The sequence below is a fragment of the Salvia miltiorrhiza genome, chromosome 4, assembly GCF_028751815.1.
Source record: "Salvia miltiorrhiza cultivar Shanhuang (shh) chromosome 4, IMPLAD_Smil_shh, whole genome shotgun sequence".
In the NCBI taxonomy this organism is placed as follows: domain Eukaryota; kingdom Viridiplantae; phylum Streptophyta; class Magnoliopsida; order Lamiales; family Lamiaceae; genus Salvia; species Salvia miltiorrhiza.
The window spans coordinates 52,645,161-52,671,647 of NC_080390.1; the positions used below are offsets into that span (position 1 = coordinate 52,645,161).

Below are 26,487 nucleotides of genomic sequence, written 5' to 3' on the forward strand. Positions count from 1 at the left end.
CAGATTTAGTGTAGGATTTTTTAAAGTGAGCGCTTTTGAAATAGCTATTTTGAAGAAGGAAACACAATGCCAATCGGGAAAAAAAAAAATCTAAGTATATGGCACTAATGGTACTAATATGGCCATAACCATTCGTACAATACTACATATATAAAAGAGTATATGACACTAATGACACTAATATGACCATAAGTATCATTCGTGCAGCACATAAAATGGAGAATCTAAACCCTAAATGGGGGGAATCTAAACCCTAAATGATAATCTAAACGCTAAATGGATAATCTAAACCCTACGGAAAAATATTCAAATTAAAATGGTCATATAACTGTACTCATCTAAATAATATCAGCACACACGTATATGACACTAATGACACTAATAGCACTAATAGTATCATGTGTGCCTAACCCGCGCGCAAATCCGAATCCACTTCGAATCTGATCCGCCATAATTAAGGGCAAAACAGTCCTAAAACGTAAAAAAATGATCAGATTTTATGTTTTTCAACTAGTGGCCAAATACTGTGTTTCCTTCTTCAAAATGGTCATGCGAATATATTGTTTCTTTTTTAAATTCATAATTAATTTGTGGATCCCTTTAATATATAAATATATTATTTTTATTATGATAATCTAATTCTATTATCGCTATTTCTACTGTTATGGTAATTCATTTGCTCCCATTTTATGATTATACTATTGAAGTAAGTGTGTGTTTTGTTGTATTCTGAGTCGTTTTTCGAGTCATTTTAGCTCTAGGTTTCTTGTGAAATTGTGTATATTTGGGGTGGTTTCCATTTTGAATTGTGGAGTTGAGCTTATTATTATGTTTTTAATGATTTAGGTACTCGACATTTGAAAATGAAGGAATTTTGGGTGAAAAGAGGAAAACTATAGAATTAAGGAGAAATTGGAGTGTGAGCCGCGGCTGACCAGTGAGCCACGGCTGACTGGAGCGGTTATTGACGAAAATTTGATTTCAAAATGAGTCTTTAGGAGTTAGAAAACCATGCACCTTTCATTCTAACTTCTATCTTTCACTTAGATGAAGCACAAACATTAGTAGAACCTTAGTTTTTCATGTATTTCGATTTCTCTACGCTTTTGGAACGGATTACACTTTTATTTAGCAAGAATTTCTTCATTTTCCATCTTTGCTTTCATTGAATAGATTACTTTTGCCTTTTATTTTATTTTTATAGCATGATGAACTAATTTCCATGATCTAGGGCTGGGGATTCAATTGGGTTTAATTGATTTGCTTGTGATGTATTGATGCACTTTATCCGATTTAATTGTTTGATATTCGATTTAGCAACTGATCACTGTTTGATTGTGTTTGCAACGTGTGAGATCGAGAGAAGAACTCGTTGCTTGACCATGGTTGAATTGGAATTAGACTTAATCAGAAACGTGTAGTCTAATAATTGATGAAATCATGTGATTTAATTAGCGTAGATGATAACACTATACTGTATTTATCCCCTGTGCCTATATATAGATCCTCTTTTGACCTGTTCAGGGTTCCCTTTTCAGTTTCAAACTTTTATTTTTCAATTTCATAGCTTTAGAATTTATTGTTTTCCAGTTTTTACTGCTTGGATTGGATTTCCACAAGATTGAAGATTCGAGCTACTACAATTCTTCTTTTTCAGTTTTTTATATAATTCAGTTCTTCCAATTGTTGTTCTTTTAATTATGTTTATGTTTTATTTTATCATGACTGGCTAGTTTCCTTTAGCTGATTCTAGGATTTGTAAATAGTTGATTGAATTTATGTGATTTATTTGTTAATACCTTCGTGCCTTCCAGTTTATGATTCATAATTCCTGGTGCTTAATTTCTTGTGAATTATCTGATCAATAGTTTGCATGTTTAGCTATTCGGTTTGAGACCTAGCGGAGATAACTGTTTAGCGGATTCAGGAATGTATGATATGATTTTAACCTTGAGACCTAGCGGAGATAGGTGGATCATAGGGAGCTATTCTTATGAGCTATTGGGAGTTAGTAGATTTTCTTGAGACCTAACGGAGATAGATAATTTACTAATCTACGATCGTTGCTGCTCTAGCGAGAGTGATTGATTAATTAAGTGATCTCTCATCATAACTGGATTAAACTGGTACATAGGATTAATAGATTTATTATGTGGATTTAGTTAATGAATTTACTACCCTAGGATCAGTTGTCTTTTAATATTTGAATTTTCCTACGTGTTTTTAATTATCGTTATTTGCGTTTTAGTTTAAGTTAATTAAACCTTCCTGCTTTCGTTTACCTGCATACTGTGAGGGTCTGTTTAGGAGATAGATAAAGTAATTTCGTTTTACAGTCTCTGTGGATACGATACTCTGCTTGCTATTTTTGTGCTACGATTACACCGTGTTAGTTGCGGTATTTTTGTTGCTAATAAAATAGTGATCAACTTTTTGGCGCCGTTGCCGGGGACTGATTAGAAGTTTCTTTAATATCTCCAATAGGATTTAGTAGTACTTCAGGCTTTTATTTTTATTTTTATTTTTTTCTAATTCTTTTTTTTTCAGGCACTGCATACGATGGCTACTGATGAACAAATTCGTGCTCTACAGGAGCAGCTGCAACAGTTGTTGGACGCTCAAGCTGCTAAAGAAGCTCAGAATCAGCCTCCGATTGCAGAGATGTTCGTTCCTCAGTATATTTACCAGGAACCTCCACGAGTCAATGTCAATAATTTTGAGCTGAAGACTGGTTTAATTACAATGGTCCAACAGAATCAGTATGGAGGGCACGTTATAGAGGACCCTAATGCGCACCTGGCGCATTTTCTGGAGCTATGCAGCACGGTAAAGGTGAATGGTGTTCCCGATGATATTATCCGTCTTCGTCTTTTCCCTTTCTCGCTGCGGGATAAGGCAAAGTCGTGGTATCATACATTGAATTTGAGTGCAACTACTACGTGGGAAGATGTAGCTCAAGCTTTCCTACGCAAGTTCCATCCTCCTGGCCTAACCCTGAAATTAAAGATGGACATTGTGCAGTTCCAGCAGTTTGAGGGAGAAAAGCTGGCAGATACATGGGAGAGGTATCAAGAGAAGTTGAGAAAGTGTCCGAGCCACGGATTTGATGAAGGCACGCTCATTATCATGTTCTACAATGCTTGTGGAGAGCGTACAAGAATGCATTTGGACACAGCTGCAGGAGGTTCCCTGCTTCAGAAAGGCAGTTCCGAGGCGTGGAGCATCATTGAGAGTATGGCTGCTACGAGTTTTCAATGGCCATCAGAGAGAGTACAATTGAAAAGGGTGGCAGCTGCTTCCATCTCTGATCCTATGGCAACGATGGTTACACAGCAGGCAGCGATTGCTATGCAGCTGGCAGAGCTGACTACTAAGATTAATGCTTTGACCATTGGAAATCAGGAGCAAGCTGTGAGAGATCCCATATGCATAGAAGACGTAAATTTTGTCAATGGCCAAAACTATGGAAATTTTCAGAAGGTACAGCCAGGAATGTACAACAGAGGGCAGCAGGGTCAGCAGCAGTTCCAGCCAGGAGCACGACCACATCCTAACCTTTCTTACGGTAATCCAAACAATGCTTTGCAGCCTCCACCTGGATTTTCTGTGTCTAGCGGCGGAGTTATAAATGAGCCGAATAAGGTATCAATGGAGGATATGATGCAGCAGATGTTAATGAAGATGACTAGAATGGAGACAACTGTTAGTTCAAGGATGACTAATTTGGAGTCTCAAGTGGGTCAAATTGGAAATAATTTTTCAGCACTGTCCAAGCAAGTGTAGATGTTGGAGACTCAAGTTGGTTAGATGGCCAACCAAGCAGCTGCGCAGAACAAGCCAGGCCAATTTCCTAGCAACACTCAGTTCAATCCGAAGAGCCAATATCAACAACCTCAGCAAAATCAGCAATGTCATTCCATCCGGGTGATTGATAATTCAGTTGAGGATGAAGAGCAGCGGAATCATCCAAAGCAGCGGGATCATCCAGAGCTGCAGAATGACAAGGGAAAAGGCAAAGTAGTGGAGGACGATGATGATGACTTGGAGGAGCTTGCAGCGAAACAGCCGCCTCCCCCTAAGAATGATTCGAGCTCTTCTGCTGTGAAGGAGCCCAATCCTACTCCTACGTTTCCCAGGCCAGAGTACAAGCCTGTAGCGCCTTTTCCGAATAGCCTGGCAAAGCCGAAGATGGATGAGAAGATGGGCAAGTTTATGGAGATATTTTCAAAGTTACAAATCAATATTCCATTACTTGATGCGCTGAGAGATATGCCGGGGTATGCTAAGTTCCTCAAGGATGTAGTTTCCAACAATAAAAAGTTGGGGAAATATGAGATGATCAATTTATCAGAGGAGTGCAGTGCGGTACTACAGAAAAAGCTGCCGTTGAAGCAGAAAGATCCCGGTAGCTTTACCATCGCTTGTGTGATTGGAGGACAGAATTTCTCCCGTGCTCTTTGTGATTTAGGGGCTAGCATCAATTTGATGCCCCTATCTATTTTCAAACGATTGGAGATTGGAGAGATCAGGCCTACATCGATTGCTTTGCAGATGGCAGATCGTTCCCTTACTTATCCAAAGGGAATTGTGGAGGATGTTCTTGTGCAGGTGGAGCAGTTTATTTTTCCTGCGGATTTTGTGGTCTTGGACATGCCGGAGGACAAAAATACTCCATTAATCTTGGGGCGACCGTTTCTAGCTACGGGCCGTGCATTGATAGACGTGCAAGAGGGAGATCTGACTTTCCGTGTCAATGATGAAAAGATGACATTGGGAGCCTATGGGGAAACTGTGATTTTCAAGAAACCTCCACCAAAGGAAGTTCCCCAGAATGTGTTAGGAGAATTTTGTGAGCACCTGTGAAAACTATGGATTGAGCACCTGTGTTAGGAGAATTTTGTGAGTTCATGAATTGTGCATGATCTCCACTTGTGTATTGATTTCCCAAGAAGATGATCCGTCGCCCTAGAATCTTTAATCCTTGAATTTCCGTTTGTTTTTATACACTACTTGATCACTTGAAAATTGGTTAGAATGTTTAGGATTTATTTGCTTTTTGTGTGTAACGCATAAATCACTAGCCCTGTTAAGCTTTCCTTGTGGATACGACTTGGGCAACTTATCACTCTATGATTGACCTCGTTCTCTTGTGAGCAATCTAGAAGTATACTTTAGGTTGAACAGTGTGCATTTTTCACTTTATTTCTTTTTTGACTTTAATTGTTTCATTTTCGACATAAATACAAATTAAGTATTGAACATTTATGATTGCATTATTACTTATTTTAGATGATTGTAATGTTTTTTTAGGAATTTTTTGACTTATTGTAAAAACTATAAACAATTATTATAATGTTAGTGTGAATTTTAATTTATTTTGAATTATTAGAAGAGAAAAATATAGAGTGGATTTTGAAAATAGCTTATTTGCTTTAGAAAATTTAAAAATTGTCCACTAAGAAAAAAAAATTAAAAAATGGTCAAAATTTGTTTTAGTGAATTTTAACTAATTGTAAATTCGAGCTTTAAAACTCAAATTCACGACTACTTGAATTCACAACTAGCAATAGAGTTGGTTGTGAATTGAGATTTAAAACTCGAATTCACAACTAACACTAGCAATTCAGTTGTGAATTCGAGTTTTAAAACTCGAATTCACAACCAACACTAGCGATTCAGTTGTGAATTCATCGATGTGGTTGTGAATTCATAGATCTGGTTGTGAATTCAAGAATATTAAGTTATGAATTCGAGAATTCACAACCAAAACAACTAGCTGTGAATTCGAGCTTTAATACTCAAATTCACAAATAGCAATAGAGTTGGTTGTGAATTCGAGATTTAAAACTCGAATTCACAACTAACAATAGCAATTCAGTCGTTAATTCATCAAAACAACTAGTGTGAATTCGAACTTTAAAACTCGAATTCACAACCAACACTAACGATTCAATTGTGAATTCATTAAGGTGGTTAGTTTTCGTTGTGAATTCATAGATCTGGTTGTGAATTCAAGAATATTAAGTTGTTAATTCATAAATGTGGTCGTGAATTCAAAAATATTAAGTTGTGAATTTATAAATCTGATTGTGAATTCAAGAAAAAGAAAAAAAATTGACTTGGGGGTGGGGGGAGTTAAAAAAAAAAAATTGGCTTGGGAGTGGCCAGGGTAAGGCAGGGGGAGTATTTTTTTTTTTTTTTTTGGCTTAGGGATGAGTGGCTAAATTTTTAAATTTTAATGTTATGGGGTAATTTTATACTTTTACACAAAAAGTGGTAAATTTTTAAATTTTTTTATCCCATAAGCCAAAATTTAAATTTATTATATAAAACTGACCAAATCTATATATTAACTCAAAAATATATGTATCTAAGCTTGGGTCGAAGGCCTATCTTATGAATCAGAACATGAATCTTATTTTTTTTAACCACAAGTAATTTTTTTCTTATTTGTATCCAGACCTAACAAGATTCGATCCAAAATAACAGTTCGATTATAGAAAAAGAAATTAGTTTGGTTCGGTTATATTCTCATACTAATGTGGATTGTTTCAATTTTATTTAGTTTTAAGCCATTACCGAACTGAATAAACGAAAACTCATCATACCTAATCGAATCCAACATAGTATTTCTCACCGGTGTTTATCAGTTCACACGATTACTTCTATTTCTAGACAGTAACTTACTAATAATATACAAAACAAAAGCAATAAAATACCAAAAATAAAGTAGTTATCATTTTACAACAGCAAGATCCAAACCGCCAACTGTTTACATCGAAAGGAAAGTTCGAACACACACCACTCAATACATAACTAAACAAGGCCCATGGAAATGCAAATTCTCCTAATTTTATTACAGAAGTTGTCACACAAGACAAGATAGTAAAAGTTCGTGGAATCTCCGACGTGGGAGATGAGATGATGATTAGCCAAGAATGAGTTGCCCAAGTCAACAAATCACATCACTCAACAGCATTAGTCAGGAACCAACACCATCGATTGAGATGATTTGTTACTTAATTAGCCTCAGACTTTGAGATAATTAGTAGCCATATTGCCAAACGGCTGAAACGAAGGCTGGAGAAGATCGAACTCAAAGTGATGGAGATAGCTAGTAACCTCCGAGCCGCCGCCGCCGCTATTTGTTTTTTTCCCGCCATCGGATTCTATCTGGGATTCTTGGTGCTCCTGCTTTCCTCGCTTACCAGCAGCCTTGGTCTTGTCCTCGCTTTTGGCGCTGAGGAAGCGGCCGCCGCTGCCCCTGTGGCGGCGCACGGCGTGGAGATGGCGCGAGAGGTGCATATATGGCTGTAGAATGGATTCAACGACCAACACATTAATTGTTAATTAGAGCACATGTACTAATCAATCCATAAATTAATTACGTACCTTGCGAGATTTCATGTCTTGATTCTTTGATTCTGCCTTTGCACGCGACCGTCTACGTCTCATGATTGCATTGTACTGCTTCGCATTCACATAAATCGGCCCTCCTTCACCACCCAGCATCATACGACTTCCCTTTGGGTTATAATTAAATCATATCCAATTTTCTATAAGTAATTTTATCATACCGACCCCATCAAATTATAATTAAATTCTCCAAAGTAAACAAGCCTTGTGATGTTAGATGAGGAGAATATACGCACAAACCTCGATTTGAGCTCCATAAGCTGAATATATACCATAGCATTGCTCTGCATTATAAGGATATTGAGCACAAATCTGCATTGTCTCCCAAAATACAATATTCATGTATGCTATGACTCATTTTATATTTACATGTAAACATTAAGGAAAATGTATACTCCATTATTTACCAGTGGTTGGCCAAATCCGAGCTTGAACTGTCCCTCATATTCCATGGAAGCATCTTGGAGTGAAGGAACAGTCTTTGCACCATTTTCACCAGTTCTGCAATCACCTAAATCATAATCTATTTAACATATAGTTATGATATATACATACTAGCTAGCTTAGTCAAGAGTTTATAACACACCACTAAGAGTGTTTTTTTTCACCTAATCAATCTATAAAAAATAAAATGGATACTTTTAATGTTTCTGAAATGAGCATATTGATGACAATGATGTGCAGCTCATGAGTCAACTAGAATGATTCATTTTGAGCCCACGTTTGATTGAGTGTTTTTAGAGGTTGGAAAGGAAATCAAGTAATTGAATCCATTACTTGTTATTTGGTTTGGGTAATGAGATAATCATTACCCTTACTTGAGGGTAACCCAATCACCCAATTTGTTACCCCTCAAAATAGAGGGGAAACAAAAGAAATGGAATCTCTTACTAATGATTCATTTTCATTGTTAAACCAAACACTCAATAAAAGTAATGGTTATTGTTACCATTCCACTCCTTTATTTGATTTCATTCACTTTCCATTCATCTACTTGAACCAAACGAGCACTGAATGTCTTCCAATAATACGTAAAACTTTTAAAAAGAAAATGAGCATATTGACTCTATGCTATTGCTAGGTGTTTTCCATGATCATGACTTGAGATTTAATTAACCTGAGATTATATGAAATTAATTCTATTGTAGCCTTGTAGGGGTAGCCAAGACAAACAGAGACCTAGTTATGTGTCAATAATATATGTCCAATTAATTATATGTCATTGGCTACTATAAGGTGGTACTTTCTGTAAATTCAATATCAAGACATTAAACTTTCAACCATGATGGTTTATAATTGTGTTAATAGACAAAAATGCCCACATCCTTAAGTTGTATAGTAAAAATGCCCTAAGTTATAAACTTAAGCATTTTATGCCCTAATTATGTGAAGTGCCTATTTTACCCTTTGATGTTGATGGGTTTGCTTGATTTTTTTGTGAAAGTCTTACACATTTGACCGATTTGACAGCCATCAGTTATAAAAGTCAACGATTTGACACCTATCAGTCAAGAGTACATATGATCGGTGGATGGCTAGATCATGTGTCCGGCCGGGCGGACACATGATTTTATCGGCCGGACACATAATCTAGCCACCCAGATTATGTGTCCGATCGGTAAAATTATGTGTCTGTCCGGGCGGACACATGATCTAGCTAGCCACCCACCGGTCACATATATTCTTGACTGATAGCTGTCAAATCGTTGACTTTTATGACTGATAGCTGTCAAATCGGTCAAATGTGTAAGACTTTCACTGAAAACCAAGCAAACTCATCAAATCGAATGGTATTTAAAGAATAGGGCATAGAATGCTTATGTTTATAAAAAAAAGGCCATTTTTCACATATAACTTAAGGAATAGGACATTTGAAATTTTCACTCTTTTTAATTTATAATGCTTCTTTTATAATTACAATAATGCTTCTTGTATAATTATACATTTGCCTTTTCTATGATAATCGTTTATCATACAAAAATGATTTTGATTAATCTTACTTACTTATCATGAAAAAATTAATTGTCCAATAATTATGACATATGGTTGAAAATAAGACTAAAATATTACTCCCCCCGTCCCACGAATCTTGAGTCAATTTTTTTCGGTACGGGATTAAGAAAATACTCTCTCCGTCCCAATAATGAAGGCACACTTCATTTGGGCACGGAGATTAATGTGAGGTAGTTTAGCATTATTAGTGTATTTGATTAAGGAATTGATAAGGGGCTTTATTAAGGCCCAACTCTCTCTCTCTCTCTCTCATCTTCTCCGACCACCGCCGATTCCCTCTGCTATGCCGCCGAAAATCGAACCCATAAACAATTGCAAATTTGTGACTGTAGAAACTGATTCAAAAATTGATTGAATCAACCCAGAAACAATTGGACATATTGAAAATTACAAATTGAAAAATCGAACCCAGAAACAATTGCAAATCAAACCCAGAGACAATCGAACCCACAAATAATTCCAAAAAATTTAGCACCAAAAATTGATTCAAAATTAGCATCAAATTTGTAATAGAGGTGACGCCGGCCACAGACGGTGACGGAGGAGGGGAGGCGGTGGCAGAATTGGGGCGAGGAGATGGGCGGCGACAATGGAGGATTCCAGAACCAAGGCGGAGGGGTTCTTGCCCAAAATCGAACATCTGCAAACCTTAGCCCCCCAGATCTGCCGCCCTGCAAACCCTAGCCACTAGAACCAGATTCGTCGGAGAAGAGAAGAGGATGGGCGGCGGATGTTCGGTCGGAGAAGGCGGCGGCGGCAGACACAGAGGTCGAGAGAGAGAGCTGAGGGAGAACCAAGAGGGGAAGAGAGAGGGGTCGGACAGAGAGAGATGCGAGGGGAGGAAGGAAGGCGATCGCGGCGCGGCGTCGGAGCCGCCGGTGGCCAGAGAAGGCAGAGAGAGTGGCGGAGAGACCAGAGAAGGTAGATAGAGTGGCGGAGTGGCCGAGAGATAAAGAATTAAGGTATTTATAATGTAATTAAGGTGTAGTTAATTATCTATTCTTATTCCCTAATTATTTCCTTATTTAGAAGTGTGTCTTTATTATTATGACAACTAAATAAGGAAAATGTGTCTTCATTAATGGGACAGAGGGAGTATTATTTAGTGTGTTAAGTGTGGTAGGTGAAAAATGAAAATGTGGATAAAGGGGATTTTTTTGCCATATAAGGAAATGACTCAAGATTCGTGGGACGGCCGAAAAAGAAAAGTGACTCAAGATTCGTGGGATGGAGGGAGTACAAAAGAAAAAGTATATATATAATCTCCCAAGTTCTTATATTACCATATACCTTAGATAGCATGTATACTATCTCCGTCTCTCATATTTATGCCTTTTTTTTGTACATCCTTCAAATTTATGCACATCTTATTTTTAGACACTATCACACATAATTTTCACAATTTTATCCTTGTAACTTACACTATTTACCCACAATCTACCTAAAAATACCCTTAACGTGGAACACTTTTTCATTATCAATACTCTAAATAAATTTTCATTAAAATTCATGTGGGAAACATATATGCATATTTATGGGGGGGAGGGAGTATCAAAATGTACTACTACATATTATGTACATATGAACTCTACAAAATTGGGCCATGTAGCATCACATATTTTATTTTCTTTTCAATTATTTAAAATAAAGGGCAAACTAGTTATTTGGTAATTCATTCGGCCATACACACTCTCTCTCACTTCCTGACTCGTGTGCCCTATGTTGGGTAGTATCGGAGCAATAAATTTTATATACATATTTGTGTTCAACCCTATAAATATTTGTATTCAATGATATACATATTTTTTTAAATCACGTAAATCTATGTCGGCGCCCCACAATAAATTCGGGGCGCGCTTGCATCGGTACTGGGCGTGGTAGTATCAGAGTAACCAATTTCTTATGCATATTTTGTTTCAAAAAAAAAATCTTATGCATATTTGCAGCCAATTTCATATGCATGTGGCAATTATATATATACATATTTATATTTAATAATATGCATATTCTTTTTATATTGCATAACCCTGCGCTGATGGGGTTATTTGCGGCAATGCATAAAATAACTAATTGAATTATAATTATACTTTTATTATAGTAAAATAAGCTTAAAATTTTCGAAAAAATCTAGACTATAGTATCAAAGAGAAGAATGGATCAGATTAGGTATTAGTATATGCTACTTAAGGCTTGTGCGTGATCTTTTTCCTCAATATATATCAAATATTTTCTACGAATTAGATGTCAATTACACTTCGTGAGATTAATTCGTACGAAGTGTATTTTGTAATTCGTAAGTTTGATCTAAATCCGAACAAAGCAAATCATTGAAAACAAAAGAATGCAATTGATTAACTCTACCAAATAAGTACAAAAATTTATTGATAATGGAAAAACAAAAACGAAACAGATACTTAATTTAGCGAAAAATAGAAAAGAAATGAAAAAATCCCAACTAGTATAATTATAAAATCAAACAAACAAATTGATATATACAAGTCACAAGTGCATAAGCATAAGCATTTATAACCGAGAATGTAAATAAACATTAGTATTAAAAATATACTGATATAATATAATCCATTTCACAATAGCATTAAGACAACTTATAGAAGATGCATAATCGATGTATTACACATCCATTAAAGTATATATATTTACCTCTTACCTAATCATCAATCCATGTACGCTTTTTAATTAAGGTTTAATTAATCATGTGTGTTTATTTATTACTCCTATTAAATTAGGATCTAAATTAAAATTAGCATGCTATATTAGAGTATATATCGATTTGAATCGCTTTAATTATGTCTTTATCTGATTATCTCTGTGAAGTGCCCTAATGTGAATTTTGTGAAACTAGTTCTTCCACTACAAGAATAGATCAAAATTTTGAGGAATGGAGGTCCATGATCAATTAAATTTTAAGCAATATGGTATATATCGAGGTCTCACACTAATCAAATTATCACTAGCTAATACTATATGTAACGTTTACTTCGTCAACGCCTGCAATTAACCTTAATTAATTTTCTCCACTTGCATTTCCAGACAAATAATGAAACATAGTTATTATCACTGTTTAAGTAAAAGCTGCGGCTTTTAAACCAATAGATTCATTCACACACAAAAACTTGTGGCCAAGCCTTGCTTCTACTACAACCAAACTTAGGTAACCAAATTCCATTTCTATACTAGTGTTTTTTTTCCTACTGTGCAGAATATATAAAAATATTAGAAACGCTTAGTTTACCTAATCATTTGTGACTTCTATTCTCTCCAAATTCAAAGAAGGCTTTTCATGAATCATGATTCACCTAGTAATTATGAACGGCTGCTTTTTACCAATTCAAGTAAAGGTTGGGGGAAAAAGAAGCAAGCCAAAGAAAGAAAATTTTATTCAAAAGGGTTTGAGAAATTATTACCAGGAAAAACAGTGAAGTGAGAGGAATCTTCCTTTGCAAGAACTTGCTTATCTTCATCAGATTCATCAGCCACAGCTAACTGAAGATTTTTGCCGGCTGAAAGTTCCAGAGACAGCACCTTCGACTGCAGAAAAGGGTTGTGGAAGGCGGCCCGCCGCGGCGGCGGCGACGGCTGAGCTCCCACCGCACTCCACAGAGGAATTTCCTGTGACCCGTTAATGGAATCTGGGAAAATCCCTTCATTTTCTTTGAATAAAATAGCGTGCATGGTCATTCTAATCAAGAAAAATTGAGAAATAAAGAAGAAAAAAGATTCAGCCTTTATATAAGAGGAAAGAAACAAGAGTTAAATCAGATGATAATCTTGGAAAGAATGAAACTAAAGTGAAAAAGAAGGGTTCAATTCGCACTATTCTGAATAAAAAACGGATAGATTGTCCGTTTGTGCAGATGTAAGATAAGTAGTTAAATCATGATAAGCTGGCAATCTAATTAATTAAATTGATAATCAGTCTTCTTTAATTTATATACGGACATAAAAACAACAGGTACTAGCTAGATTAAGGTTTATTTAACTTTCAAAAACATGGAATGGATCCACTTTTTGCAGTATTAATCTCAAATTAATGAACAGCATCTTTCAATTCAGCCTTCGCGGGTGCGGATCCTCTGCTCCGCAGTGAAAACTGTGCCGTTTTGGCATACTTTTCCTTTTTTCATTTCTTTCCCCTTTTCATATTTTTTATCCTATTAGTAAATTTATTTTTAAGCTAAAAGTAATTATGATACAATGTTTATCTATAAGAGTGAAATTTTTAAAATGAAAAATCTTAATAAATCATAATTATAAAAAAATCAATCCTATTAATAATTATTAACGAAACAAAAGTAAAAAATTTCAAAAAATGGAATATTAGTAAATCTTATGATGAAAGCAATCTTATTAAAAATAACTAAAAATAGAAAAAAATGGTAATAATAAAATTTTGTTATCAGCACAACAAAGGGATGCTGTGTATCCACTGCTCCAGGAAACAATTAATCACCAAAACTGATAAGGTAGAGAGAGAGAGAGAGAGAGAGAGAGCTGTTTGATGAAGTTAGGAAGAAGAGTAGAGTGAATACCTGATATCTTACAAGGGGAAATAGAACAGCCGTCTCAGCTAGGAAACAATTAATCACCAAAACTGTCGGTAAATTTCAAACAGGTAATTAACAGCCGCCCAGAGAGAGAGTGAGAGAAAGCTGTAAATAAGGCATATATATATGTATAGTGTATAGGAGTGCGAAAACTCCAAAGAATGAAATACATAAATATTTCATGATGCAAGTGCTTAATTTTATGATATATAATTTGAAAAGTTGTGTCTCTTTCTCCCTTAAAAGTGTGTGTTTTAGTGCAAGTTAGGAGTGCTTGTTGCAATCTCTACTCATTCGCAATTACTACTCTTGAAACAAAAAGTAAAGGACCAAGATAATGCTCTTCAATTCCCACAAAGTAAATACTCCTATAGAATAAAACCACAATTTTGGAATAGGACAATTCAAATATATATATACATACATACCATTCAAGTTTGCAACACGAATTCAGAAAAAAAAAAACCATCTGTCAAATTTGATTGATTTATAAAAACCATATATTAATAAATTAATTATAAAGCTCTATATATGGATATGTTGTGCGAAAAGGCCTTTCAATCCATATAATTTGCAAAATGAAGATAAAAACCACACAAATTGAGAGGTGTGCGATTTCCTTGTACAATTACAAGAGTCGTGTTCAAGTCATGTGTTTTTTTATGATTATTACTGCTGGTATATATCATCAATCATTTAAACGTAAAATAGATTAAATTTAGTCAAACAATATTAATAATTACTCCCTCCGTCCACGAAAGAACTTCCTATCTTTCCTTTTTGGGACGTCCACAAAAGAACTTCCTATCTATTTTTGGACTATACCCCACCACTTATAATCTTCTTACTTTTCACTTTTCACAACTCTCAATATTAATTATAACACATTTTCACCACTCTCAATACACTCAACTACCTTTTATTCACTCTCAATACACTCAACAATATTTTTTCTTAAAACCCGTGCCACTCCCTCATAGGAAGTTCTTTCATGGACGGAGGGAGTATATGATATCCATCATCATATAGAAATCATATAGAATTCAGGTCTCATGATTGATCGAGCAAGTTGGAGGGTTTGTCCTCGACTATGTGTTTGACGACATTTTCTTTTTCAAGAAATTAAAGAGGTAATTAATGTTCTCTACATTGTAGCACTAGATGTTTTGCATTTATCTTTTGGAATAACTAAGACCTTACATGTCGCCAAAATCTTTTACGAAGTTCAATTTTTGGCTCTTGAATTGATCATATAAATAGCCTTTATATAATTGTCGACTTTGTACTCATGACTCGTGCAATATGTTATTGGTTTATATATAGATAGAGTAAGGATCCATCAGTAAAGATAAATTTTGCGGAAGGTGAAAGAATATATGCATCATATATATGATATGGTTTTTAGAATTAAGTTGCCAAATGGGATATGATATAAAATTTAATTAAAAAAATGGTTGACGACTTGACATGTTATTAAATTAACGGAAAAGCTCATATTTTGTTAGCTTCTGTAAATAAACATTGAATGGAATCAAATATAAAAGTATAAAGATAGTATTAAAATAAAAATTTGTATAAGATCAATTGATCAAAACAAAAATAAAAATATAGGGACCTAAGATGTGTCTTGCCGATCGGGAATTTTCTCGTGTAAGTCAGTCTACAAGGTGTTAGAGAATAAAGCCAATCGGAAAATCTCGACTCATGAAGCTATTAAGCACGTTTGGAGCAGGTTAGTGCCGACTAAAGCTTCGGCATTCTGCTGGAAACTCCTTCTCAATAAAATTCCGACTCGTCATAATCTCTCGAGAAGAGGTGTGCCTCTCCAATCTAATGGTGATAGATGTCCTTTCTATTTGGTGGAGTGTGAGACTGATGATCATCTCTTTTTCTCGTGTCATGTTGCTCATAAAATCTGGGTGAGTTGTTATAGTTGGTTCGAGCTCATTTATGTTGGTCATGTGAACCCAATCTGTCATTTTGAGCACGACATGGGTATTGTTAGAAAGAGGAAACAGGTTGAGGTATGAAAGGCTTTATGGATCTGTGTAGTGTGGAATATTTGAAAGTTCAGAAACGAGAAGATTTTTGAGAATGCAAACAACAATAGTGATGATCTGGTGGAGTTTATAAAGGTTAGGTTTTGGTTCTGGATTTCTAATCTCTCCTCTAGCTTTTCCCGTTATAGTGTGAGTGATTGGATTTGCAATCCATCTCTTTGTTTTGAGTTGTAGTTTTGGACGCAGCCTGTTGATGACAGTCTGTTGATCTTTGTATTTCGCTTTGGGTTGCACCCCTCGTGCGTTTATTTTTATTGAATTTTACTTAAAAAAAAAAGATGTGTCTTGCCAAGTAGAATGATGTATTGCGAATTGTGTTACATATTTTTACTCTCATATTATTTTATAAAAATCCAACCGTTGAAAGCTAAATTTACAATAAATTTATGTAATCACATTGTGACTGCCCACAAACTAGTTAAATATAAAAAAAATGATTTTATTTAATCTATTTTTTAAATAAAAAAAACTAGTTATTTGTTGTATTGTCTACTATATTGCAGCTATTTTTCATATTTTAGTATTTTTTAAATAAAAAAGTACAAAAATATTGAAAAAATAATTATAATGTGGAAATATAAATTAAAAATAAAAAATATTTAAAAAATAAATTAACTTTATCATTTTTTTTCTTATTTAATTAATTTGTGGACGCCACAACATCAATGCTTAGCATCACTAAATTTTATGGGCAAAATTTTCATGTAGTTGAGTCAGTGAGATGTTAAAATCAGAGTGCCGTATTGCAGGTTGGTGGGTTTTCTAAATTTACAAAATGAGAATATATATAATTGGTCCCCATTTTGTGGGGATGCCTAACATTGGATACCTATTTTTGTCACCGGTATTTGCTGCAAATTTATTGGTCGCTGTGTCACCACAAATAAATTTCCCTTACTATTCAAATCAAGAAAAGATTACGAGCCAAGAATTAGTCGATGGGAACGTCTAATTAACTGGATTCCGAGATTCCAAGTCTTTAAGTAAGGGAATTATTAGGAAACTAGGATTACTATCTCCCTCCATAAAAATTATCAGGAAACTATGATTACTGTCTCCATCCATAAAAATTATAATTTTATTATCACTTTCATTCATTTATAAAAATTATATTACTAAATATTATTTCTATTAATAAAGTGGTTTATGTTAAATTTTCATTGTTTCCACTTCCAATTAATTATTTTTTAAAAAAATTGTGTGAATTAATATACAAATACCATTCTACATTTAAACTCGATTGTTAAGACGTGTTTCCTCCAATCAATAGACGAGTTCGAGTCACCTAAAGAGAAAAAGGAGAACAATTATTGCTACTTTAAGAAAAAGAAAAAACTCTTATATGAATGAATCTATATAACTTTTTTTCTAATTATATTTTGGAATATATTTTAATTTTTTTATGAAAAATAAAACTACTCAATCTAATGGATATAAAATAATTATTTTATTCTTGTATTGCAATTTTGTAACATAACCACTAATTTAATATTTTAAAGCCTGTGACATTGACTATACTAAACATAATAAATACACATTCTTAAGATAAAAAAAAAAAGAAAAAAAAAAGAGAGAGGAAATAAAAAAATAAATATGATTGCAACTATATTCCATAGTAACTAAGTTTGTACAACCTCATATAACTAAAAATATAAATTTGTATCAGTGTATCACACAATATGAATATCTTATAGAATTTCTTGTATATAATGTAATAATGATAAGTACAAATATTACAATATATATCAAAATTATAGTACAAAATATATTAATTTGTCCATCAATTAATTATATGAACCATAAATATTTTTAAAATATAAATTATACTGTAAATATAAATTATGAGTATTTTATGTTTTTATTTTCTTTTAAATAAAGTATTTTGCTATTGAATCGGTGCCTATTAATTGTATTAATAATTTAACCTATCACTAAACGATATAATTAGTTTTTATATATTAAAAAAAATTACTCCCATCACAAAAAAAAAAAATCACTTATCAGTGGATAACAATCATGACTTATTAATCAATAGTTAAACTCAATATTCATTGAATAATTAAATCAATGATAGTTTTGTCGGAAAATTTTTGCAAGCTACCTCTTTGCTTTAATATAGAGATTGAACTCATCACTAAATTAAATGTCTAAATGATATAAATTGATTTTTATAAATATTTTTATTTATTTATTGAGATAGTATTTGTAGAATATCATTCATGACCCATTAACCAATAATTAAACTTAATATCAATTGGATATATCTATTCCTATTTTATACTCTAATAGTTGTTTTTAGCCTAATTCTCCTCTATATAAGAGGGAGCTAAAATAAAAATACATTTTAAAATATAAAATGTGAATCATTTTTAGTCTTTGGATCATCAAGATCTACAGTTGATTCAGCACTTTGTTTGATGAATTCATGGTTTGAGTTCGAATCTCATAGGCAGCAAATTTTTTATTTTTCGCAATTCAGACAATTACACAACGAATTCATACATGTTAATTCTACGTAGAATTCATACAGTTACATACGACTTCTCTCAGATTAAATTATAATCGTTAGATTATGGGTAGATCAGTGGGGCCGTTTGATTTGCAGTTTAGGATTGATTATGATTAAAATTATCTTGAGAAATTAGTGTGGATTAGTGAGGATTTATATTATTTCATGGGTGTTTGATATCATGGCTACTTAATCCTATATTGTGTTTGATATCCATAGGATTATGTTGGATTATATTATCTAATACCAAAACTATCCTCATATAATTTTAAAAATATCATGTCTGTCCACCATTACTTGGGCATTTGCATCGATATGCGTGAGGAAGGGTAGCAGAATTTTTATCGAACTTCGCAGTATTAAAGTTATCCGAGGGGGAGGGGCCGGATTATTAGTATGGGTTATTCCCACAAAATAGCATGGAGAAGTGGGATTAAGTATGAGTTGACCACATTAATAGAACATGATATCAAACATCACACTAACCTGTATTAATTTAATTTATCCTACCTATAAACTCATATCAAACAAGCCCTAAGGGTGCGTTCTATATGATGGAAACTGGTGTAATACATGTACTTTCTCCCTTTTCCACTATTTTCACCTGTTCTCTTTGTTGGAAAATTTTTCCTCGATCAGACAACCCATTTTCCCACCTTTTCATTTTAATTCATGATAATATTATCACAAATTATAGATGTGAAATATTTTTTCATATTGTATATTTTGATGATCTTTTAATTTTATCATCAAAATTTATAACAATTTAACTCGTCTCTGTGTATTCCTCCTTCTCTCCCTTCCTTTTATCTCTCTCTATCTCTTCTCTCTCTTCATAATATTTTCATATCATATTTTTCCAGTAAAGAGAACATGAGATAAAAAGAGTGGAAACCAATATTTTAGATATTGGTGTTTTTTACTATAATTATCAATAGTTTAAATATTTTTGTCGTTTTGCAATGCTTTGTACATGTATTTTGTTATAACTATTTGGGATATTTCATTAGTCCTCAATTATTTAGGTTAATGGTGTGCCACGTGTCCGTAACCCAACAATGTTTTAATGGATTACACTAAGTGCTATTTGTTAAGGAGAAAAGGTGTATCCTTTTTCGCATCTTTATGTTGAAGTTTGCAATCCACATCGATCATATATAAAGACGATGCATTTAGATACACCCAGCTTTTGTTTCTTCTCAACTTACTATAGTTTTATTTGGAGCTACCAAAGTTGCTCCACCATTGCACTCATCTTCATTCATAACTTTTCCATACAAAATAATTTGATATTCAAATATCTTCTTTAAACACCATATTACATCATCCATGATCTCACCACCCAATTATCACGTGTCCTATTATTATACCAAATGTACTTTTCCACAATATTAATATGTATATAAATAGAAATATTAATATTATATTATAAAAGATAATACATGGACAGTACGAATTATGGAAAACGATATAATTTTCATGGCAAATTCAACTATAAATAAACACTTCATCAATTAAAGATTGTTAAGAAAAAACAGGACGTATTTTTAAACAGGAGTACTACTTTTTAAGTTAAAACATACTCTAAAAGCTAGAGAGGATCTGAATTACAAAATTGAATCCATGCGAGCATTTCAAACAAATTATATATATATATATAGAAGGGTTTAACAGAGAAGCTAAATATTGTGGAGAATAGAGAATTCATAAAATAAAAACGAACAGATCATTTCTTAATTCGTATATATATATAGGGAAGGGCCAAAATAAGAGCATTTCTTAAGATATAAAATAAGAATCATTTTCAGCCCTTAGATCATCAAGATCTACGGTTGATTCGTAATTCTGTTGGATGGATTTATGGTCCTGAGTTCGAATCCCAAAGGTAGCAAAAAATTATTTTTCACAATTCATACCTTTATGCAGCGGATTCATACGTATTCTACATAAAATTCATACATTAAAAATTGCTCTTGTTTCTTATTTTAAAATGTGCTCTCACGGTAGCACACCCCTATATACATATACATATATATATATATATATATATAGGGAAGGGCTAAAATAAGAACATTTCTTAATATATAAAATAAGAATCATTTTCAGCCCTTAGATCATCAAGATCTACGATTGGTTTATAATCTTGTTTGATGGATTTATGGTCCTGAGTTCAAATCCCAAAGGTAGCAAAAATTTATTTTTCACAATTCATACCTTTATACAGCGAATTCATATGTGTTCTACATAAAATTCATACATTAAAAATTGCTCTTATTTCTTATTTTAAGATGTGCTCTCACGGTAGTCCACCCCTATATATATATATAGGGTTGGACTAAAATAAAAACACATCTTAGCATATAAAATAAGAATCATTTTTAGCCCTTAGATCATCAAGATCTACTATTGATTGAATATATATATATATATATATATATTGATGTCATAATTAGAAAAATGAAAACTTGTGATTGAATATCCCTCTTGGGAGGTGATCTACTTGTTAGATGAATATATACATCAGAGTGTCATGAGGTTAAATGCAAGGGTCTTAAAAACTACCGAGCTCTTTTTTTTCTCAAAAAAATTAAATAAAAACTATAGAGCAAAAGATATTGGTTCAAATGAATTCATGTGTATGTCGTATAAAATAGAAATTAATAATTAGATAGTGAGGATCTGTGGTGAATTTATCATTTTAATGACTAAATTCATGATTTTAGGGTTTGAATCCTATATTAGGTGTCTTTTTTTTTTTTTAATTCATAACTTTTTAAAGAAAAAGTTGGCTCAGATGAGTTCATGTGCATGTCCTGATGTTACACTATGATATTTTTCTATAAAATATTATTGATGTGGTTCAAATTTGTGGAATCTGCCAACTTGACTACCCTTCAATGTTTCGATCATAATTTTTTCAATTTAACTCCAAATAATGAACGGCCAACTGCATTGGAAAGTTAAATAGAGTTCTCAATTTCTTGTTCTTTTCAGCTTAAAAGTCGAATTAAGCATTACTATCTTATTTCATCCATTTCTCTGGCTTCCATCCCCATCAATTATGAATTTGTTGTAAGAGTTATGATTTCAAAAATAAATTAATTTTCATCATTTTTTAAATTCGAATCCTGAATCATGAATTTATTCATCGAAATGATGAATTTATCATACATCTTCACGGTCTTAAGAAAAAAAATTGTTCATGTTGTATATGATATACACTTGGACTTATATGACCCATTATATATACACATATATATTGTATTTTTTTCAAAAATAAATGGTGAGGAGCAATATATGCAGAGTAGGGAGAGAGTACAAATCAGAGGAATCACTCTCATCAGAGGAGCCGTATGGGTCAGAAGAACCATTGTTACCAGAAGGATTTCATCCATCAGAGGAATGACTCTAGCCAGAGGAGTCACCCGCACCAGAGAAGTCATTCTTGACAGAGGAGCCCTCTTCTCCAGAGGAGTCATCCGCGCCGGAAAAGTCACCATCGCCAGAGGAGACGCCTTTACCAGAGACGACGTGTTTACCAGAGGAGTCCTTCATGTCAGAGATGTCAACATCACCAGAGAAGACGCCTTCGCCAGAGAAGACATTTCCATCAGAGGAGTCAATAAATGCGCGGGAAGGTCTCCCGCGTATTATCGGAATTACCATTGTACCCTTCCATCACGCAAGACGCATGCACCGAAGATGTTTTTACTATTTTACCCCTCCGCTTGTAAATCTATAAATAGGGCCCGAGTTCGTGTATTATTTTTTACGCTATCTCATATTTTCAAATACAATAGTTGTTTTCTCTCTTGTGCAAGGTTCCCGATCAGCTATTTTTACTCTTTCCAGCCTTCTCGACTAGGTAGAATTTTATGTTTCCTTTTATAGATTTAGGTGTTGGTTCCGTAAACACCAATAAAGAAAAGAAGTATACTAAAATTAATCTAAACCGCCAACGTAAAAGTGTAGGTCCTACCATTTATAACCAATTTACATATTTTTCTTAATTCTCGTGCCAAAAAGTTCTGAGCCACACCTATATGGGACGGAGGGAGTACTATATTTTAGTTTAAGAGAATTTATTAGGTAACTAAATTAAGAAAAAACATGAACACTTCTCTTCTTTATTTGCAACTCAAATTGCTTTGCCCTTATAAAATGTGTGGATTTATTTAATATAATGAGTAAATTTCGAATGAAGTCCAACTCAATTTCAGGTTTCATTACAATCCAGTCCGGCCCATGGCCATGATTGAAAACTAAGGGTTTCTTTCAGTACATAAGCACATACACATCGGGAGAGGTTCAAATAAGAACCACTAATAAAATAAGAACGGAGAACCATTTTAAGCCATTCGATCATCAAGATAACGGAGAACCATTTTAAGCCATTCGATCATCAAGATCTTGGTGGATGGATGCAGGTGCTGGGTTCGAATCCTAAAGGGAGCAAAAAAATTATTTTTTTCGGATGCATTAAATTTAATAGCGGATGCATTAATTTGTACATACACATCGGGAGAGGTTCAAATAAGAACCACTAATAAAATAAGAACGGAGAACCATTTTAAGCCATTCGATCATCAAGATAACGGAGAACCATTTTAAGCCATTCGATCATCAAGATCTCTATTTTAAGTCATTCGATCATCAAGATCTTGGTGGATGGATGCAGGTGCTGGGTTCGAATCCTAAAGGGAGCAAAAAAATTACTCCCTCCGTCCGTCAAAAGTATTCCACAATTACTATATTTGGCGTCCGCAAAAAGTATTCCACTTTCCTTTTTAAGCCATGGTCCCACCATCCACCTTTATATTTTATCCTTACAAACACTCTTTATTTACAAAAAACCCACCCCAAATTCAATTTCAACCACACATCTCATAAAGTGGTGGGACCCTTTCTCCACTACATCAACATCATCACACATTTTATTAAACTCCGTGCCCGGCCAAAGTGGAATACTTTTGGCGGACGGAGGGAGTATTTTTTTCGGATGCATTAAATTTAATAGCGGATGCATTAATTTGTATAGCATATGCAGTAATTTTATTGGTTCTTATGTTCTCACGATAATTGTGGTTCTCACTATAACCGCACCCTATACACATCTATATATATATATCACCCATATCTAGATATAAAACGTTTAATGTCGAGACAGACTCATCTAACATAGAGGACGAGAAATGGCTTGTGACATGACTCACATCATGAATTTCATACGCATGCTCAACCAAATCTACCAAAATTATAATGGGACAGATGAAAATTTTTGAAAAACCGAAATGAAATAAGCAAAAACTGGGAAATACTGTATTCATATGCATACCTCATAATATCACTAGACAACGCAGCCTTCCATCGTATACGATTTTGGCTCTTATACTACACTAGCAGACATTAATCAGCTAGTATTTAAAAAAACAAAGATAGTTTGAAAACACAGAGAGAGCAAAAACAACACAAAACATGAGGAATGCACATCCCGATTCCCATCCTCAGAAACGGCCACCACGGAGACGGAGCACCAGGTGAAGGGTAGATTCCTTCTGGATGTTATAATCTGCAAGGGTGCGGCCATCTTCCAGCTGCTTCCCTGCAAAGATGAGACGCTGCTGGTCCGGTGGGATCCCTTCCTTATCCTGAATCTTGGCCTTCACATTATCGATTGTATCAGAACTCTCCACCTCCAAAGTGATGGTCTTCCCTGTCAAAGTCTTGACAAAGATTTGCATCCCACCTCTCAGCCTCAAGACTAGATGAAGAGTCGACTCCTTCTGAATATTATAATCAGCAAGTGTCCGCCCATCTTCTAGCTGCTTGCCAGCAAAGATCAGACGCTGCTGGTCTGGAGGAATGCCTTCCTTATCCTGAATCTTAGCCTTGACATTGTCAACCGTGTCAGAACTTTCAACCTCCAATGTGATTGTCTTTCCTGTCAAGGTTTTTACAAAGATCTGCATGCCACCCCTCAAACGCAGCACCAGATGAAGGGTTGATTCCTTTTGAATATTGTAATCTGCCAAGGTTCTCCCATCCTCAAGCTGTTTGCCAGCAAAGATCAGTCTCTGCTGGTCTGGTGGAATCCCCTCCTTGTCTTGAATTTTTGCTTTCACATTATCAATTGTGTCTGAGCTTTCGACTTCCAGGGTAATTGTCTTGCCAGTAAGAGTTTTAACAAAAATTTGCATCCCACCGCGAAGCCTGAGAACAAGGTGGAGGGTGGACTCCTTCTGAATATTGTAATCAGCAAGGGTTCGACCATCTTCAAGTTGTTTGCCAGCAAAGATCAGCCTTTGTTGATCAGGTGGAATTCCTTCCTTGTCTTGAATCTTGGCCTTAACATTGTCGATGGTATCAGAGCTCTCAACTTCAAGGGTAATGGTTTTTCCGGTGAGGGTTTTCACAAATATTTGCATTCCACCACGCAGGCGAAGGACAAGGTGAAGTGTAGACTCTTTTTGGATATTGTAATCTGCTAGGGTCCTGCCATCCTCAAGTTGTTTTCCAGCAAAGATCAGCCTTTGTTGATCTGGGGGAATTCCTTCCTTATCTTGAATTTTGGCCTTCACATTGTCGATGGTGTCTGAGCTCTCAACTTCAAGGGTGATGGTTTTTCCGGTGAGGGTTTTCACAAATATTTGCATTCCACCACGCAGGCGAAGGACAAGGTGAAGTGTGGACTCCTTTTGGATATTGTAATCTGCTAGGGTCCTGCCATCTTCAAGTTGTTTTCCAGCAAATATCAGCCTTTGTTGATCCGGTGGAATCCCTTCCTTATCTTGAATCTTGGCCTTGACATTGTCAATAGTATCAGAACTCTCGACCTCAAGAGTTATAGTCTTGCCAGTTAGAGTCTTAACAAAGATCTGCATCTGAATATTCATAAAGATCCGGCTACTATTAGAATCAGATCAAGATGATACACCAAAAAATACACGAAAATCAACAATCAAAGTCCACCGAAGCCAATGCGTTATTCACAAAATTTTATTATAATAACATAACATAAATTTCATTTAACAATCACAAAATTGATATACATGGATTATTATTATGGGAAAGAAAAACAGTAAGATACAAGGCTTCCATCATCATCCATTCAATTCGCGCTTAATCAATTACAACAATTGGATTCACAACCTCAAAATACAGCTACCTGATTACTAATCCTAAACCCCTCGTTCCTAATTATCGTAGAACAAAAACTTGCACAAGATAAAGAAATCACCAAAATTGAAATCAGGGGGAAAAACCCTCACGACTGATAATCAAAATACGGTTTATTAGGCACCATAACCTAATATCCAATTGAAAAACTAAGACCTAATAATCATAAAAACGACGACAATTTCACGAACCTTTCAGCATTCAGCAACAATCGCAGTTATACACAATAATTACACAGGAACATAATCGAGAAGATAATGATAGAGAAAAAAAGAAGTAGATTTACCTTGAAGGAGTGCCGGAATGACGAAAACTCGAGTAAATTGATGAGGGGGCAGAGAGGGGAAATTGATGGGAGAAATCGATATGAGGGAACGGAAAGTGTGAGGGTGAGCTTATATAGAGGTTGGGTAGGGTGAACCGCCTTTCTCGCCCGAAATATCTGCTCTTTCGCAAGCGCTGACGAAACTTACGTTAATAAATACCGTATTACTCTCTCCGTCCCATTGGACTTGTCCCATTTGATTTCGACACAGTTATTAAGGAGAATATTATTAGTGTTTTAAGTGTATAGGTAATAAAAATATAAAGTTGATAAAGTAGGAGATGGAAGGTGATAAAGTAGGAGAGAGAATGTAATAAAGTGATAAAGTAGAAGAAAGAAGATGATAAAGTAGGAAAGAGAATGTGAAAAAATGATAAAGTATAAGAGATAATGTAATTAAAAATTCTTATTGTTTAGTTAATT

At 34.4% G+C, this 26,487-nt stretch overlaps 2 protein-coding genes across 5 annotated transcripts; both read right to left on the minus strand.

Moving 5' to 3' along the window:
• Positions 1–6,695: 6,695 nt before the first annotated feature.
• LOC131020490 (nuclear transcription factor Y subunit A-10-like) lies at positions 6,696–14,200 on the minus strand. Of its 4 annotated transcripts, none has more exons than XM_057949338.1 (6): positions 13,980–14,200; positions 12,855–13,129; positions 7,824–7,927; positions 7,657–7,728; positions 7,393–7,524; positions 6,696–7,311 (listed from the first exon to the last, which is right to left on the minus strand). In XM_057949338.1, exons 2-6 carry the CDS (start codon positions 13,126–13,128, stop codon positions 7,030–7,032), a joined length of 864 nt encoding a protein of 287 aa, XP_057805321.1. In that variant the 5' UTR covers position 13,129; positions 13,980–14,200; the 3' UTR covers positions 6,696–7,029. The 4 variants fall into 4 exon arrangements, with proteins under 4 accessions (XP_057805321.1, XP_057805320.1, XP_057805323.1 ...); XM_057949337.1 differs by having other exon boundaries at positions 7,824–7,939; XM_057949340.1 differs by lacking the exon at positions 7,657–7,728.
• Positions 14,201–23,855: 9,655 nt separating this feature from the next.
• Positions 23,856–26,187, minus strand: LOC131020491 (polyubiquitin-like). The gene is made up of 2 exons (XM_057949342.1): positions 26,026–26,187; positions 23,856–25,444 (listed from the first exon to the last, which is right to left on the minus strand). Exon 2 carries the CDS (start codon positions 25,442–25,444, stop codon positions 24,068–24,070), a length of 1,377 nt encoding a protein of 458 aa, XP_057805325.1. The 5' UTR covers positions 26,026–26,187; the 3' UTR covers positions 23,856–24,067.
• Between the last annotated feature and the right edge of the window lie 300 nt (positions 26,188–26,487).

What these genes read in the sequence shown, in the direction of transcription:
- LOC131020490 (XM_057949337.1), bottom strand. Translation starts at nt 13,128, where the DNA reads ATGACCATGCACGCTATTTTATTCAAAGAAAATGAAGGGATTTTCCCA. An exon ending in TCGGATTTGGCCAACCACTG is followed by an intron (nt 7,729 to 7,823) that starts GTAAATAATGGA and finishes GAGACAATGCAG; the next exon opens with ATTTGTGCTCAATATCCTTA. An exon ending in CTTATGGAGCTCAAATCGAG is followed by an intron (nt 7,525 to 7,656) that starts GTTTGTGCGTAT and finishes TATAACCCAAAG; the next exon opens with GGAAGTCGTATGATGCTGGG.
- LOC131020491 (XM_057949342.1), bottom strand. Translation starts at nt 25,444, where the DNA reads ATGCAGATCTTTGTTAAGACTCTAACTGGCAAGACTATAACTCTTGAG.